The following is a 16,580-nucleotide window of genomic DNA, read 5'->3' on the forward strand; positions in this document are numbered from 1 at the left end:
TCCTTAACGAAGTGCACACGTTCTCGCTTACTATCAGCAGCACGTTCACTCGTCACCGAAATGTGGGCACACAGAGTGTCCAAATTCTAACTGTTTACCAGCAACAATAACGAAGAGGACATGCTCGACTAACGACGAAGAGGAGTACGCTACACGGGAACGAATGGCGCGTGTAGATGGGCGCGCGTCAAAGCGGCCAGTTTATTTCGAGCGTTTCCGATTCCGAGGAGGCACGGAAAGAGAAAGAGAAACAGGGAGAGAGAGACTCGCGTGCCTCTGGCGAAGCCAATTACACAATGGCTCGTGAAGGAGGCTGGCTACGTACGATCTAAGAGCAGTGATTTTCGTACCAGACTTTTCTCCTACCGCTCGTTTATACCCTACCTTTTCGCGCCACTTTTCCAAACTTGGAGGCTCGCAGGGAAACGGTAAAAGTTAACGGGGCGCGCGCGAGTTTGACGTGGATCCAAAATATTTTTCTTTCAACAGTCCGTGTCTGTTCACGAGACTCGATAAAATTAGAGTCGCTCCGTCAAGTTATTTTAATGAGAATTCTCCGCTTCTCCCGTCGTGTCAAGATCGCGCGATTCAAGCGCGCCACAAAGCGGCCACCACGTTCCTATCTTTCCATCCGAAAATTCTAGTTCCCGTACCAAAGTCAAGGTTCCGGGAATCGTAACAATGCCAACCGTGTAACAGGGTTATTTGTCAACGCGAAAGATTCTCCGGTGTCCGAGGAACGAGAACCGTCGATCGATTCTTATCGCGAGCAACAGTCTTCTTCTAGAGAGTTAGCTAATATCGGGCATTCGCTGCATTCTCCGATAAAACCAACGGTATTTCGGAAGAAATCTCTTGGTAGTAGCGACCCTCCTACGCTCTACCACCAGAGGGACGGACTAATCACAGATTCTCGCTAGTCCTCGTAAAGGCTCCTATTTGTACATATACACCTTCTGACCTGAGTCCTTCCAGTCCCTCCTAGAAAGCCTTACCGGACGAGTCCACTAAGGAGGCCTAGGACGAAACGCCCGACACCTTTCCTTTTCCGCCTATCATCCGCCAACTTTCCTATTGGCTTCGATCTATCAAACTAAGGTGGAAGTGCGTAAAGGATAAAGTTTTAAGTATTAAAATTAAGCGCATCAAGTGGCACGAACGGTAGATACAGTGCTCGCGAATTTTCAAAACGCCAACAGGCGTCGATAGTAACGAAAGGGTTAAAGAGGAGGAAGCATATTTATCGCTACTCGCTGTATAACCTTTTCTCCGACCATTCTAGGTAATCATCCACGACGAATGCCCTCTCCGGGTTTAAACTGAAAAGGAGGAAAGCGAAACGCGTCCGTCGTGATCGTAATTCGTGAGGGGGTCTCCCGCGTTTCCAGGTAATATTCTCGTACGGTGGGCAAGGAGTCGCGACACGACTCATCGTGAAAACGTCGCGCCTTTCTCGCCGTGCAAACTCGAGTGGTTCGGCCCCTCGCGATTCCACGCCGAGAGAGTGTATCGAACAAATTTACGACACTCCTCGATACACGCAATGGGGAACGCATTCGTAAAAAGGTGTTCAACTCTGAAAGGTGTGAATTCTAATAGGATTCGCTAGGGGAAAACGTCGGGAAATTCGCAGCATTGTGCTGGAAGAAGAAAAGGGGGGAATTCCATTCTATCGATCTCGCGTAACGTAACTCGCTGATTTTCCAACTGACAATTGTACATGCATAGTCGAGCAGAGAGGAAAAGCGTGCAAGTTGAAACGAGCTGGATATTATTACACAGGTACAATACCAGCTATAGCTTCTTCCCTTCCTACGTTTATTGTCTTTGAAGATTAACGAGGCTCGAGTGAACGACGACGAAGAAGCAGGGATAATAAGGAAATGAAGAAGCACACTGGGCACCGACGTTTTCCAGGATGTTGCAGCTTTTTGTCAGAACCGACAGGGAACGCACGCCCCACGCAGCGAAAACGTTACGACAGATGTTTGCCGGCCTCTGTTCAACTTCCCTAGCAGGCGAGCTAAGCGAGGCGAAGCTGCTCATCGGAAGCTGTTTTGACTTGGCATGCAAAGTAGCCGCGGCGGTATACCTTCTGCTATCGAGGACTCTGCTAACGTAGAAATTAATCGTTATATAGTACCTACCTTAATACGCTCGTAAATCTCGAATAACGAATCGGCCATAAATCGAGCGTCGCTATAAATTTCTAACGCGACGACAGCCCTGCCGGATCATTAAATTTTAATTTCTGACCGGCGCGCATAAATAAAACGGTGGAATCCGGAGAGAAACTGTCGATCGATCGATTTTCAAATTATCGTTAAGATCAGAGATTAAACGGGCGAATGGAATTGACGAGGAATAAATTAAGAGGCGTCACGGAGTATTTCTATTTTCTACGGAACAGTAGGAATGAAAAGGACCTAATTTTTCGCAAGTTTTTGCTTCGCGTTTGTCGTCCTTCTCCAAAGAAGACATTCCCGATAATTTGTTTGGTGGCGAGATAGCAAATACTTGGAATTAACCGGGCGCGATAACAATTAGCGAGAGATAAGAACGAGAGCAAACGATCGTGTGTAGAACAGAGGTGAGAGAAAGAGGAGAGAGAGAGAGAAGGAAAGGAAGGAGCGAGACCAGGCACCGGATATCCTTCAGACTGCGCCCACGCAACGTGCATGCATGCACGCGTGCATATACCCGTATATTCAAGATGCACCAGAGCATCCTCTCCGCGATTCAGCGTTGGCATATTTTTAAGCGTCGCCCGGCAAACTCGCCTGCTACGTACGATTATTTATTCCCCCGGTGGCATTCCCAGCTCTGCCCGATTATCTCCACGATCTTTGCCCACGGGAGCGTCGAACAACACTTTCGAAAATTGATTACGAAAGGAAATAGCTTGGAAATACGACGGACCGTGACGAGGGTTTTTCGAACCACAAACCAGCCTCCTGTATTCCCACCAGAGGCAGATGCATCCGGTTTTCCCTCCACGCCTAACACACAAGATACACTTTTCGCTTAAAAACTTCCCAAACTTTGCCTTGAAGTATTGACACTTTCTTCATACAATACCCGCGCTAAATCGTTCAATTAGATCGATTTCAAAGTAGGTACATCGACGCGCGAGAAGAATAGAAAGGAAAAGGAAACCTGCTCTCCGTATTTCCTTTATTACTTCCACTTCGCTGTAAGCCCCCGACAATAGGACGTTTCCCAAAATTTCCAGCAAGTTTGGGACTAGATTATCGAACGAGCCAAGGGGGGGCACGGTGATCCTAATGAATGAAACAATCGACTTTTACGAACGTCGAGCCTGTGTAAGCGATTCGTAGTAGGTTTTTGTGCCGAGGAAGCCCCTTCCTTCTATATACTATGTATAGTAGTTGTATATAGGGGTCGTTTACGGCGACACCGTGTTACAGAAAGAAATTTCGAGGAACCCGAGGAACGAGTCATTTTCTTACAAAGGAAACGGGGAGGGGGCGGAAGACAATGGATCACCACGAACGATCCCTCCTCGCTTCTCTGCCACCTTGCGTTACCTGTTCCGGCCTGAACCGCACGTAAATACCTGCAACAACACCACCAGCCCCCTACACACCCTCTTACCTTTATCCGGCATCGGTTTCAAATTTAAAGCCGCAATAAAATGATTCGGGAAGAAGGTATCGCGGCCACGCTTAGAAAAACCACCCACCCGGCGGCTCTGTCTATGATTTACGACGGTGATTAACCCACGAGTACCTACGATAGCTCCGGGAACATAATCAATCACCTGCTCTCTCTCTCTCTCTCTTTCTCTCTTCCTGCAATTTTTCCGGTATCGAGTGTGAAATTACCGACGTTCCTTCCATTTCAATATTCCTCCAACTTGGAAATTTATCGGTATAATCAAAATTTCAACCAAGTTTCTCGCTTTCTCAGGAAAATCGGGGCTCGACTGTCTCTGACGAGGGAAATCGACGAAAGAATAGGGTTCTTTTTCTAAGCGAAGAGTACAGAGGAAAGGAGAAGGAGAATTACAGGCGTTCGCGAGGCGGGAGGTTCTCTCGCCGGGCTTGTTGTCGGCGGAACGAGAGAGCAAACACGCAGCTATCGCTGCGGCACACGAGAAATGGAATGTGGACACCATATGGCCGGGATCTTCGCCCAACCACCCACTCGTCGTCGTCTTCGTCTTCGTCGTTGGGCTCTCGCCACGTTTCCCGCGCGTCTACACCTCTAGCTCCGAGAAAAGTTCGTTACCGATTTCAGCGTAATTGCACGGCTCGAGGAATGGAAATTTATTGCCGGTATTAGCACATTCGCGTTACGTGAAATCTGATTCTATGTATGTATTCGACTCGTTCACCGCCGTTTCGATTCCTCCGGTGTCTTTCTATATAGTTGGGAGTCTGTAGCGTATCTAATGCTACAATTCGGTGTAATTCATCGAGAAATTTAACTCGTTCGTCAATTGTGTCTTACACGTGCGCGAGTAGTCCTCGAAAAAGTGTCTTTCATTTTTCATATTTCGCTATCCTTCCCATTCCCTTGCAAAAATAAATGGGAAGCTTAATGCTACAATTCGGTGTAACAACACTCGTGCTGGTGTCTTACACGTGCACAACTGATCTTCCAAAATGTGCAATTTTGTTCAATTAATTTCTTTCGCTTTTCACATTCCGCTATCCATTCCGTTCCATTGCAAAAATTAAGTCACAGCTTTGTAAATAAACGAGAAACTTATCTCTACACGCTTAGGAAATTATAAAAAGAAAAGCCTAATCTTCCAAAAAATGCAATTTTCTTCAATTAATTTCTCTCACTTTTCACATTTCGCTATCTATTCCACTGCAAAAATGAAAACGAGCAACTTATCTCTACACCCTTAGAAGATAATAAGAAAAAATGAAATTGATCATTTTGGGAGATCGATTTGGAAAAATCCGAGCGTCGAGGGATTAAAGTGTACACTCTGACACGAGATATCGTCGTCCATGGACCCTTAACCAGCGAAGACCGCGATCCACACCCTGGACACTTGCCGCAAGAAGTTGGAAAACGGGGGACCGTCGAGAGGGCGGTCTCGATTGTAAGTCTCGGCGTAACGTTAACAAGAGAGAGAGAACGGCAAGAAGGGGCGTCGCGAGAGCGCTTAACGTTCGAAAAATACGAGGCAACGCGTTGAATATTTTTGCGGAGAAGGAGCGCGCCGCGGCCGATTATCCAACGGAGGCCCGCGGGAGAAATCCGGATATCAAATGCTCGGTCACGTACGTAAGTTTACGTATTCACGCGTATATATAAATACAAGCCCACGCAGCAAGCGCGACCCACACTCTCCGCCACATGTCGTGAAACGGCCGCTCCTCGTGTACGCTGAAAAACTATTTTAGACGCGGAGCATTGTGTATAACCGCGCGAGCAAGCGAGCGAGCGCCGACTACGGACTCCGCGCCGGAAACCTCTGTTTTACGTACGTAAACATATTACCCGGCCTACATGCGTCTCCCGATATTTATCCGAACCGGCAGGAATTCGTCTCGTTAAGGGAGGCTAGAGACATCTTCTCGCCCTTTCTTCACGGTCGTAATCTTGCGTGAAGCGCGAGAAAGATTGGGCTTCGAGGAAGAATCAATTGCATTTACCAATGTTCGACGGATGATAAATTGCAGAGTGATTAACATTTTTAGGAACGCTGACACGTGTGTGTTCAGTTCTTCCGAAAATTCCAATATTTGTGATAAAGTAGGAGAAACAGTCTCCCAAGTTTGAACATGGATGTAAATGTAACTACACAGAAATCTGGATCGTTCGTTTTTGTAATTTTCAAAAAACCGCACCTGAAGAGAAGAGAAGAGTTTCAGAATTCCTTCCAATTGTATTAGGTTGCTGCAGATGAAAGGATCGAGGTGTCGACGAAACTTTCAACTCGTGCAATTTTAGCGATGTATTTAATAACTCTAGAAGCAGAAAATCGAGTGTTCTTGATCCAGAAGCTCGTGAGATTATTTATTTATTTATTAGTATACGGGTTTTAACCCTTTGGTAAACAAAAGTAAAAAAAAAAAAAACAATAAACTGCAAAGAGACAGATAGATTATACAGAAAAGTCGTAAGAGGCCAGAAATCGCATAGTATTATTTCTAAAAGTAATAAGGGAGGAAGAAAAATTGAGAGAAGAGTAAAGTCTGCCAATTGAACTGGCCGTAAACCGTCCTATGGGCTTCAGTACGTAATATTAGATGGTGTCTCAGAGATGACCGAGATGTATTTAAATAAAATTTGGATAAGATATCAGGACAGCACCATTTAATATTTTAAATTATACACGGTGCTCGTGACAATATGCAACAAGCTGATAATATATCAAGTCGTTCCATAAATTCCTGTCGAAATATTTCCAACGAACCGTTAAACACAACCTTTTCCTTTATTTTTTAGTAAGGCATAGAGAAATGTTTGCAATCACTGTACACTGCAAGTAACAAAAGAATTCCCGGAAAAAGTTCAAACGAATTTCATTTCTCGTTGAAATGAACGGAAACGAAGCAAACTGCCATCGACGTCCCCAAGATCAATTTGAAGCCGACGAAAGAAATTCGTCGATGTAAATTCACAGGTGATTGGAAAGTTTTGGCCCGTACTGTACATGTTACATCGATCTTACGTAGCCACGACATGACGACTGGCATTGTAACAGGCTTATCGATACGAGATTGATATCGTAGCCGATGTTTTCCCGAGCTACGAACGGATATATTCGTGTCACGACGCCGATGTCTACGCATTGCTACCTCTGTAGCGAACCCGAAGGGGATGAAGAAAAAAGGAGCCGAGGTTCAACAGTGTTGGTGTTGTTCCATGTTCTGCAGCATCATTCCTCATCCGGTATATATCAACGTCGATCTTGTTGGCATCGCATTCTGAATGAAACCACGTTCGGACCAGCGTACGTACGGACCCGACCGATGGACACTCGAGAGGGTCAACGTTCCCTTCCCTTCAAGGACGGCCAGAGAAAAGTCAAAGAACAGTCGAGAGCGTAGGAGCGAGACCACTGGCGTGCACACACAGTGAAACGGAGAAAGGAAAGGAGAGAGAGAGAGAGAGGATGCCATTTATTTCGGGAGTACGAATTTTCACGGAACTAATAATAGTGCGTAAAGTGGAATAGATTGCCCTGAATATTTTGCGATGGCCGGTTTTAGACACACGGTTCAAATTCGCCGCCTTACAGAATTTTATAGGTATTCCTTGCCGGGCGTTTGTCTCAACTTCCACGCTTTATCTACGAATCTTGTTTTTTACGATTCGGTGTAACACTCAAGGGGGAAATTCAGCACGCCTTGTTTGGTTATTGTTTTTCCACTGTGAGTATCGGCGTGTCAAAGTGGCTTGCCTTTATCTTACTAATTCGTGAAAGTGTATTTTCTTCACAGCCACATGGGTCAGGTCTCCGAAGAAGAGCGCGAGATTGCAGAAAAAACTCTTTCGAAATTCTCGCTCGTTTCTGGTTATTCGGGGCTCTTCGGATTATCGATGGAAGAGATAGAGATTACGCGTGCTCGATGTTTCGAAAACTCTCGTTGAAGCTCGTCGAATTGGACAAACGCAGAAGGATCGTTACGATGAAGATTGCTAATCACGTAGGTATACCAAGCGAAACGCATTTGCACTTGCGTCTATCCTACACTCCTACGGAATACGAATGGTATCCGCACGAAAGAGAAATGGTACTGGTGGGTATAGAACAGCGACGAGGAGGTTTTAAACGTTTTCTAACTTAAACGCTTCGTTTACGCGGGTATATAATAATTCGTAGGTCGGTAATAAAAGTCGGTTGCATCGGTGTATCATAACGTTTGGCCCCGTGACAGTGACAATAAATTAATTCGCCGAGAGGCCAATTCGTTGAACCCTGAACCGAATCGAATCCTCTAGTCGCCAATTAAAGCGGCAGCCTGCCTCGTATCTTCGTCCCTGCGACTTCCGGTCAATCTGCACGAGCTGATCGCGACACACGATATCTTCGTGGCAATAAACTGCGCCTCCGCGAACGGCGGACGCTACTATAATTTCCGATACACCGCCAGAGAGAAACGACGCAGACGGGGAAACGATGGGAACGCTAACTGGTTCTGCGGCACGCGGACGCATTGTCAATTGCATCAACTATATACACCTACTTGGCGGAAAAGAGGGAAATATATTACAACTGTCGATTAGAAAGTGGTGAATTTATAAAGAACCGAATATCTCCGTGGCAACAGGCGGAGGTCTAGCCTCGCGGTCCGGAGAGGCAGCGACCCAACGGGAGAAGACCGAAAAGAGAAGCATTAAGAAGAGCGAACGGGGAGAAGGCGAGCGATCAGCCAGACCGGATATGACGCGACAGCACATAACGATGATCGTAGATTGCGTTCAGTGCTTGTGCAAAAGCAGGCGAGCAGGAGCGGAGTTGATGAAACGATGACGAACAGGGGAGGGTAGAGTGTGACAGAGAGACAAAGAGAGAGAGAGAGAGAGAGAGAGAAGGGTAAGAGACACGGGAGAGCGAGAGAGGAGATCAAAGACGGAGGAACGAGAGATAACGGGGTTGGCAAACACGAAGATAGCGGCGGTGTTCTTGTGTTACGAACAGCCAGGGAGACCGGAGAATCTTACTTCAGCAAAAGGACGTGACCCAAGTGTTAAACACTCCGATCGAAGAAATAACCACTTTTTCACTCCGCGAATATCAAGAATTTCACCTTGGTCGCGTATTACCAATGTTCCAGGTGAAACGTCGAAATATATATGTACAAGTCTAGCGCAACCCTTTCCTATGTATCACCGTTCTACGATTTGTCTTTTTCCCCCAGTACAACACGCATCGTGAGATCACGCTCGAAAGAGTAATCGTGAATCGATAATTCTGAACACTTGAATCACGCCCTTTTGTTCGAGATTCGAGTAGGGAGGATTCCAAGGCATATTGCAATAGAGTACAACACGCATCGTGAGATCACGCTCGAAAGAGTAATCGTGAATCGATAATTCTGGACACTTGAATCACGCCCTTTTGTTCGAGATTCGAGTAGGGAGGATTCCAAGGCATATTGCAATACGTGGGATAGGTCGGATAGGCTTGGCGACTCCGCGTCGAAAACTGTATATGTATACTCGATCGTTCGCAGGCGCGTTATGAATATCCGTTGCTCAACGCGGTAGGTAAGTATACAATGGAGAACAAAAGACCGACGCCGAGTAACGATTTCGGTTACCAAACTGCGTGTTATTATATATGCCGATTAAATTGCAGAAGCAGACGAAAACTATCGGTGGAATGCAACCGAACATCCTCCACGTTCGAATCTGGAACGAAAAAGTTTCGCAAAAGTTTTTTTCTCTTTCTTCCGGGGGATACGTGTGTCGTAAGCATGTGTTCTTCATACGGAGAGCCGGAAGTCGCCCCAGAGACCTCGGTGTCGAATTCATTTCGCATCAATCGCGAATAACGTTCGCGGTTTAATCGATTCTCGAACGAAGGATAAGACCCGTGCGCAATTTAAATGCCTCGTTGATGAGTTAAACTGCGATACACGCAACGCGCCGGCCACTCCTTTTATGACTTTGTTCATATTCCTTCGATTCATTATTCCGGGCACATGTCACTCAAGGACACGGCGTCTTTGCGCGGAGATCGTCAAGTGCATTTGCAACGCGTTACCACACCGCATTTATTCCCGAGTTGCGCCACGTTACATAAGAAACGGTAGCTTCGAAACGCGCCTTCCAGCGTCGGAACGTTCTGGGCACGAAGATTGTGGCCGGAACGTGACTAAACGGTCGCAATGTTTCGCCAAATGTTAAGCCGATATCTCGTGTACACAGATACATGTATACATGTGTGTATGCAATACGAGAGGTTTAAATCGTCGAGAATAGATAACTCGGGTTTCCTTTGACACGCGCGATATTAACTGGACGTGTCCGAACATCTGATTAATTTATCGCAGTTTAATAGCTACTTCCTAGAAATCTCGCGTTATTCCGAATAAATCGCGTATTCCTACGGGTATATACAGGTTGGTACGAGTTTCAACATTTTCCAACGACGAGGAATATTTTCGAGAGATATAATGAAATATCTTTGTCGCGTATCTCGGATGTATCACGAATTATTCAGCGAGCGATGCAGCGGTTCAAGAATATCGGAAAATCACGTTCTGCGTCGCGTTTTGCGTCATCGACTCTGTGTCGTCTCGCGTCCCTTTCGAGGGATTCGCGTTACGCACGTGGAATAGTAATAACAATCAGGGCCCTTTCACCGTGTCTTAGATCTCCAACGAAAGACGGGGGGACATTTTCCTCGCGATACGACAATTTCCCTCTCTGTTCGTCGGTTCCGTGTAATTAAACAAACGGGAATAATAATCGGGAATAATTCGCAAAAGGGGGAAACAGAAAAATACGAAGAAAGAAACGCAAAGGTCGATGTTTTTCTATGAATGATTCAACGATTCCAAGAGTACAGAGTGCCGCGGCGGCGGCAAGCTCATAAACGGATTACGACACTACGCTCTACTAGTTGCCATTCAAAAAATAACTGAATGAGAAATCTTATCGATTCGTGACCGACTGAATTAGAATGAAATGGAATCGCTTTCAATATCTCCGTCGACGCAATCAGATAGAAGCAGGGAAAACAAAGGCGTAGTTTAATCTTTCCCGATCGATGAGTCCGTGGTATATAACGCCAGACGAGTCACCTACCTATGCGCCATGCGTGGAAATCATGGTTTCATTCATGCCACCAGAGAGACTGACACTACCGCGTCCGTAAACCTGTGTGTACGCCTGTCTGTGTGACGATGAGCTAGCGAGCGTGCCGATATCTCGCCTCGCAACTCGTCGTCGCGCGAACTCGCTTCTACAAGTTCGCCTAAAACCCTCTAGCCTGCTCTCGCCACCTTTACCCTCCCTCTCTCTCTCTCCCCATTCAAAACCTAACATCGGGAGAAAAAAACCACCTGCTCGCTAAATACCGCAAGCTACCGCATTACTTCCTTCTGTTATCGACTCTATCTACCTCGGAATCGATCAATCTGCTCCACTTTCAAAACCGTGTAACGTTTGAACGAAACCATTCGAGAATCGACCTTACTCGCGGCTGCACATTTCGAAGTAAGATTACACCACCTCTATATACTCGATATCGTAGATATCTAATCTATTGGATCGATCAGATATCGAAGTTACGTATCAGATATTATATCCCTGCTTGTGAGTAAGCGAACTCACACGATCGAACGATCCTATACCTTTCGAGATATCGATCGTAATTTCACGTTCGATTCATCGTTCCAAGGTACAACACGGCGACGGAACGATGACAACCACCTCTTCGATTTGTGAATTTCGTGGAAAAAAGGAAGACACGTTCGTCAATGTCGATAGTAACGACCATGGGTAGAAGGAAATACGCGAAATTCTTCGAGCACCCGATAAATCGGCATATTTGTACGGCGAGAAACTTACGTGACACATCCACGCAAACATGCGGGCGCATGCGCGCCTCCTTCACCAGGTATACACGTCAATCCGAATGGCATTCATCCCTATTGCCATTCGAAGCGAATGACACGGTTGTGTTGGTGCTCGTGAGGCTGCCTCTGCGCATGCGCTCGTATACCGCGAGTATCCCGCTTCGAGAGAGAGAGAGAGAGAGAGAGAGAGAGAGAGAGAGACAGACAGAGAGAGAGACAGACAGAGAGAGAGAGACAGACAGACAGACAGACAGAGAGAGAGAGGAAACTGACGACGATCGGATTAATTCAATTACAACCTCCAAGTTTTCAATCGCCTGAAATTATTCTCTCTGCTAATCGTTAGGATTTGAAACAAATGCTACGAAAGGTTGAAGCATTCAGAGATGTTGGGAATAATCGTGAAGAGAGGAGATAAAAAATATTCAGTTAACGTAGGTCTGCGAATCGACACTGACAGAGATAACGCGAGATAGAGGAGACCGATGTTTATTTCGAGTTAGATTTTTATATTCACCATCTACCAGTCACTTCGATATTTTTTTATTATATCGTTCGAATCAATCGAGTAAGATAAGAGAGTGCCTTTGAGGAAATACGAGAACAACAACCATTCACAATATCGAAGAATTTATCTGCGAGGAAATTTCTCCGGCAAATACCATTCACACCCAGTGCATTCACAATAAACGAATACTTTCCATGAAACTATATACATATATATATATATACATACACACCGCCTACGAGGTCACCATTCCTATATCCACGAGAGGAAAGCAAACGAGCATTGCAGTCGTATAGCTCGAAGAGGAAACGCGGCTACGTATAGCTATATACGTGTCGGTGTTACGAACGGAAAGGTGGCGGCGACTTTCTCGCAGAACTTTCTACACCAGTAAATTTCATTCACTAGTCGGGCCCGCGTCTTCTGGCCGGCCTCTATGAAAGCGTAGTGTGACTCAATCCGCGGCTCCGAGTCACGCTCCGTTCGTCGATCAAGTTGCCACGAAGAAATCGTGCGACCTCGCTAACTCTCTCAATCGCCCTATCTCGCATAGAGAAACAAGCTCCGCACTAGATTCGAATAGAATGTTTGAAATTTTCAAAACAAATACCGAGTAAAACGAGACTAGGATGTAAACTGTTATATACCGTGCCCTCGAAACCATAAAACCTATTGTACACTCGCCTTAATAGGTCTACACCGAGGTATTAAGTTCCAAGGCGTGACAATAGGGAAGAGAAACTAGAAGCAACACGATTTTTCCTTTTTCCGTGTTTCAGTAGTAGCATTACCATTGTAAATCGACACAGATAATTATTCCACGAAAGGTGGTGTGTGAAAGGAGTGTAGGAATAGGCGAATAATACGAAAAGTAAATTGAAAATGATGACTTACCGTTTCGACTAGGGGGCCGTGGAGGCGCAGGATACTGGGGCGGCGTCAAGGGTGGCGGCTGCGGCGACACTCGCGCAGACGAGGAGGTCGTTGAGCCTTGAGAGGCGGACGGCGCCGGTACTAGCGTCGTTGTCAGTGGCGTCGTCGACGTGGTAGTCGTCGTAGCCGCCGTCGGTGTCAGCGGAGACGTGGTGGCGATGATGGCGGTGCGCTGCCCGATGTACCTCGAGGCGGTGCTGCTCGGGCTGTTGGACGGCCAGGGCGGGCGCCGCGGTGGCAGCACCGGGGGCGGCTCGTAGTCCAAGGTATCCACACTTTCGGCACTTCCGTTTCACCTGTATCCTTCACCGAACCGCGCGCGACCCTCCTCTACCTTTATCCCGAGCTCCAGTCTTTGCGGCGGCACGCGTCCAAGCACAAACTACTCATCGGAGAACCGCGGATCACCAGTCTCTCTTCCTCTCTCCCTTTTTCGATATATAAATATATGCGTATATATCTCTCTTACTCTCTCTCTCTGTCACTGTTTCGCGTCGAGTATACAACACGCGGTCGACGTTTCAAAAGGGTGGAGACAAGAATGGGAGAGGTGGGTGTTGAGTGTCTGTGTGTGTGAGATTTCAAAACTAATATTCTTTTCTTTTATCTTTCCTTTCTATCTTTCTCTCTCTCACTCTCTCTCTCTCTCTTTCTCTCCTCTCTCTCGCTTCACTTCTCTTGCTTCGCACTGGTCACGTCACAACACGTAAACACATGCTCCGGTACAGGATATATACATGTAATGGCATAGCGCTGTAGAACGTGTAACGGAGGAACAAGAAACTCGCGAGGCTTTAATATCCTGCTCGCGAGAGCTACGGATTATCGGTAGATTTCCGTGGTTAGGAACGAAAGCGGCGAACAAACGAACGAACGCAGCGAACACGGTGGCTCCGGCGTGTATAAGAGCTGTCGAGAAAAACACGAGCACGGGAAGAGGAGACGAGAGCCGAGTCGAGTCGAGTTGTGGCGAGGCGAGGCGATGCGAGGCGAAGTGAGACGAAGCGAAGTGAGGTGAGGCGAGGCGAGGCTAAGGCAAGCTGAGACGGGACGAGGCGAGGCAAAGCGAGACGAGACGAGACGAGACGAGGCAAGGCGAGGTTACGGACGTGGTATGGATGGGGGGGGGGGAGGGGAGGGGAGGAAGGCAGAGCAGGGCAAGGTGGGGGAGCGAGGTGCGGTGAGGTAAAACGAGAGGTGTGGTGAGGTGAGACGAGGGTAAGGGGGGCGGAGTGGAGACGAGGCGAGTCGAAGCGAGTCGAGACGAGGCGAGACAGAAGGACAAGATCGGTGAATACACTGCGGGCTCTTCTCGCGCACTGGGGAACACACACGGCTCTCTCTCGTGGCAACGATGCGCTCTCCTCTATCTCTCTCTTCCCTTATTTCCCTTTCTCTCTCCGCTACGGGACGCTTGCCTGTGAGTAAGCGCGAGCGAGAACGAGAAGTAGAAAGAGAGACGGCGCGAGGGAACGACGATTAGCGTGCGCGGCTGAGAGAGAGAGAGCGCGAGAGAAAGAGAGCCGACTGAATCTCGCGTAGGCCGTCTGCCAGTAAACAGGCTCCTTCATTCACTGCTTATTTTATACGGGCGGCCCCCTATGCTCCACAGAAATAGCCACTTCGGTCTGTCCTTGTCGCGCGCACATGCCACGGCCGGATATGCCTTCGCTGTCGGGTAGATCTCCTTCCTCTCTCTCTCCCTCGTTCCTCCTGGCTCCCCTTTCTCTCGCACTCTCGCATTCGTGTCACGCGGCTCGCACCTCGAACAACAGTACTGCTGCTCGCCGTGGAAAAGCAACGAGTAGGAGGCCCTCACCGGCGTTCTCCTTCTCGCGCATCCTTCTTTCCTCGTCCACGGTGCGCTTCTTTCTCCGTATCTTCTCTCTCGCGTACGTCCTCGTGCGTAAACTTCACCGAGCTGCTGGATGCCTGCCCTTTATTCGGCCCTCCGTTATTCTTCCGTCTCCTCCTTGCCGGCGCACGAGACACTCTGCCACACTCTGCCACTGCCAGCAGCAGCACCCCGACGTAGACGACGATACCGACAGGTGCGTCGCATGCGCTCCCGTCGCCCCGTTCTTTCCGACTGACACTGCCAACGCGGATTATTACCGCTTCGACGACCAAGCTTGTCACCAACTTCCGATTATACCTCTCTTCCCGATTTTCTCCTTCGATATCTCTTCTAGTTCAGGGGATCGGAACTTCTAACTCTTCGATACAGTCCTCGAAGTCTTTCCCATCGAGTGCGTATATATCGTCACTGATCTGTCGGTACAGTCTTTTTTTTCTTTCCGCGCACACTTCCTCCGCCCTGTACCGATGGTAGGTAGGTAGTTAGGCACGTTTACTTCCTGCGATCCATGTGAGAAAATCAATCTCCGCCGGTCGCTCCACCGTTCCAGGCAATTTTCCGACAAACCACAAGTAACACGCACGCACACATACGCACTCTGTTATAGTGCTCGGTAGCGGAGCAGCGTTGCGATCGGATCTGGCGCGTGTGTCTGTGGTTAAGTAGCAGGCAGCGTAAGGGGTTCGCTTGCGTTCACTGGTTTTCTCGAATGGCAAGCCTCCGCTCGATTTCCCCGCGATGGCTGGCGAACTGCGCGCACACACAGGCGGCACGCATATACACGGGAGCCTGGGTATTCGTGGCGCACGGTCCTCTCTCGCGTTAAGCAGAGAACGGCGGAGAAAGGGAGTCGGAACGAGTCGGATGGAAGGAAGGAAAAAAAGAGACGAAACGACGAGACAGCCGGCGGAGTGGGGGAGCGTGAACGAAGACGAAGAGGGACACGAGCGCGAGAAGGAGAGAAAGGATGCAGGAAAGAAGGAAGGGGAGGAAGAAAGACAGATAAAGAGGGAGGGAGCAACGTTCGTCGAGTGCGAGAGAGAGAAGAAAAAGTTCAGCTGGCCTCGGCGGCCATGCCGGTGTAGATCGTGCGAGCGCAGCCCAGGCACGTACTATCCAGCCCGCAGGGCCACCACTCAACACGTTCTCTATTTTCTCGCCTTTTTCCACCTTGCTCGATTTCTTCTTCTTCTCCTTCTTCTTCTTCTCCTCCTTCTTCTGCTTCTTCTTCTTCCCTTCTTCCTCCTCTTATTCTCTCGCTATCCTCGCCACTCTTTTTTGTTTTAGCTTTTTCCAACGACCACGTATTCCTGCAGGCTTCACGATCGCGTATAACGATGTAATCCTTCTCCTTCTCTCGGTCAGCTTTTCTAACCTCTCTTCTTCTATACTTTTTTCACGTTCGTCCGTGTTGCCGTGCCGGTCGACGATCGAATCGATCCTGGAATCGATGCGTATCCATTCGTATTTCGCCACATTCGATCGCCAGATCCACTCGGAGATTTCCAATTGTGTTTGAATAATCGCGTTTACTTTTCAGTGAATAATCGCGCACAACCGGAACGCAACCGATCGAACGGATGCGTTTCAACACCAACAACCGTCGAGCAGAAGGCAAACGAACCGTTTTTTTCTCTCTCTCGTGTTTTACACACGGAAAGTCTAGCGAACCCGTGGTCGTCGTGTTTGGTCCAGTTGACGAACGGAAAGAGCGGATTATAATAACGCGCACGCGTGCACTCGCGATGATCCCTCTGGCTCT

At 48.0% G+C, this 16,580-nt stretch overlaps 1 protein-coding gene across 1 annotated transcript in view; it reads right to left on the bottom strand.

The window, feature by feature from the left end:
* LOC108579322 (protein sprouty) overlaps window positions 1–16,580 on the bottom strand; it is a 26,768-nt gene that overhangs the window by 9,162 nt on the left and 1,026 nt on the right. Inside the window, exon 2 of the mRNA XM_017942829.1 lies at window positions 12,922–13,235. Coding sequence (XP_017798318.1) covers window positions 12,922–13,235 — 314 coding nt within the window. The remainder of the gene's footprint in view (window positions 1–12,921; window positions 13,236–16,580) is intronic.

The sequence above is a fragment of the Habropoda laboriosa genome, unplaced genomic scaffold (genome assembly GCF_001263275.1).
Source record: "Habropoda laboriosa isolate 0110345459 unplaced genomic scaffold, ASM126327v1 scaffold76, whole genome shotgun sequence".
Taxonomy (NCBI): domain Eukaryota; kingdom Metazoa; phylum Arthropoda; class Insecta; order Hymenoptera; family Apidae; genus Habropoda; species Habropoda laboriosa.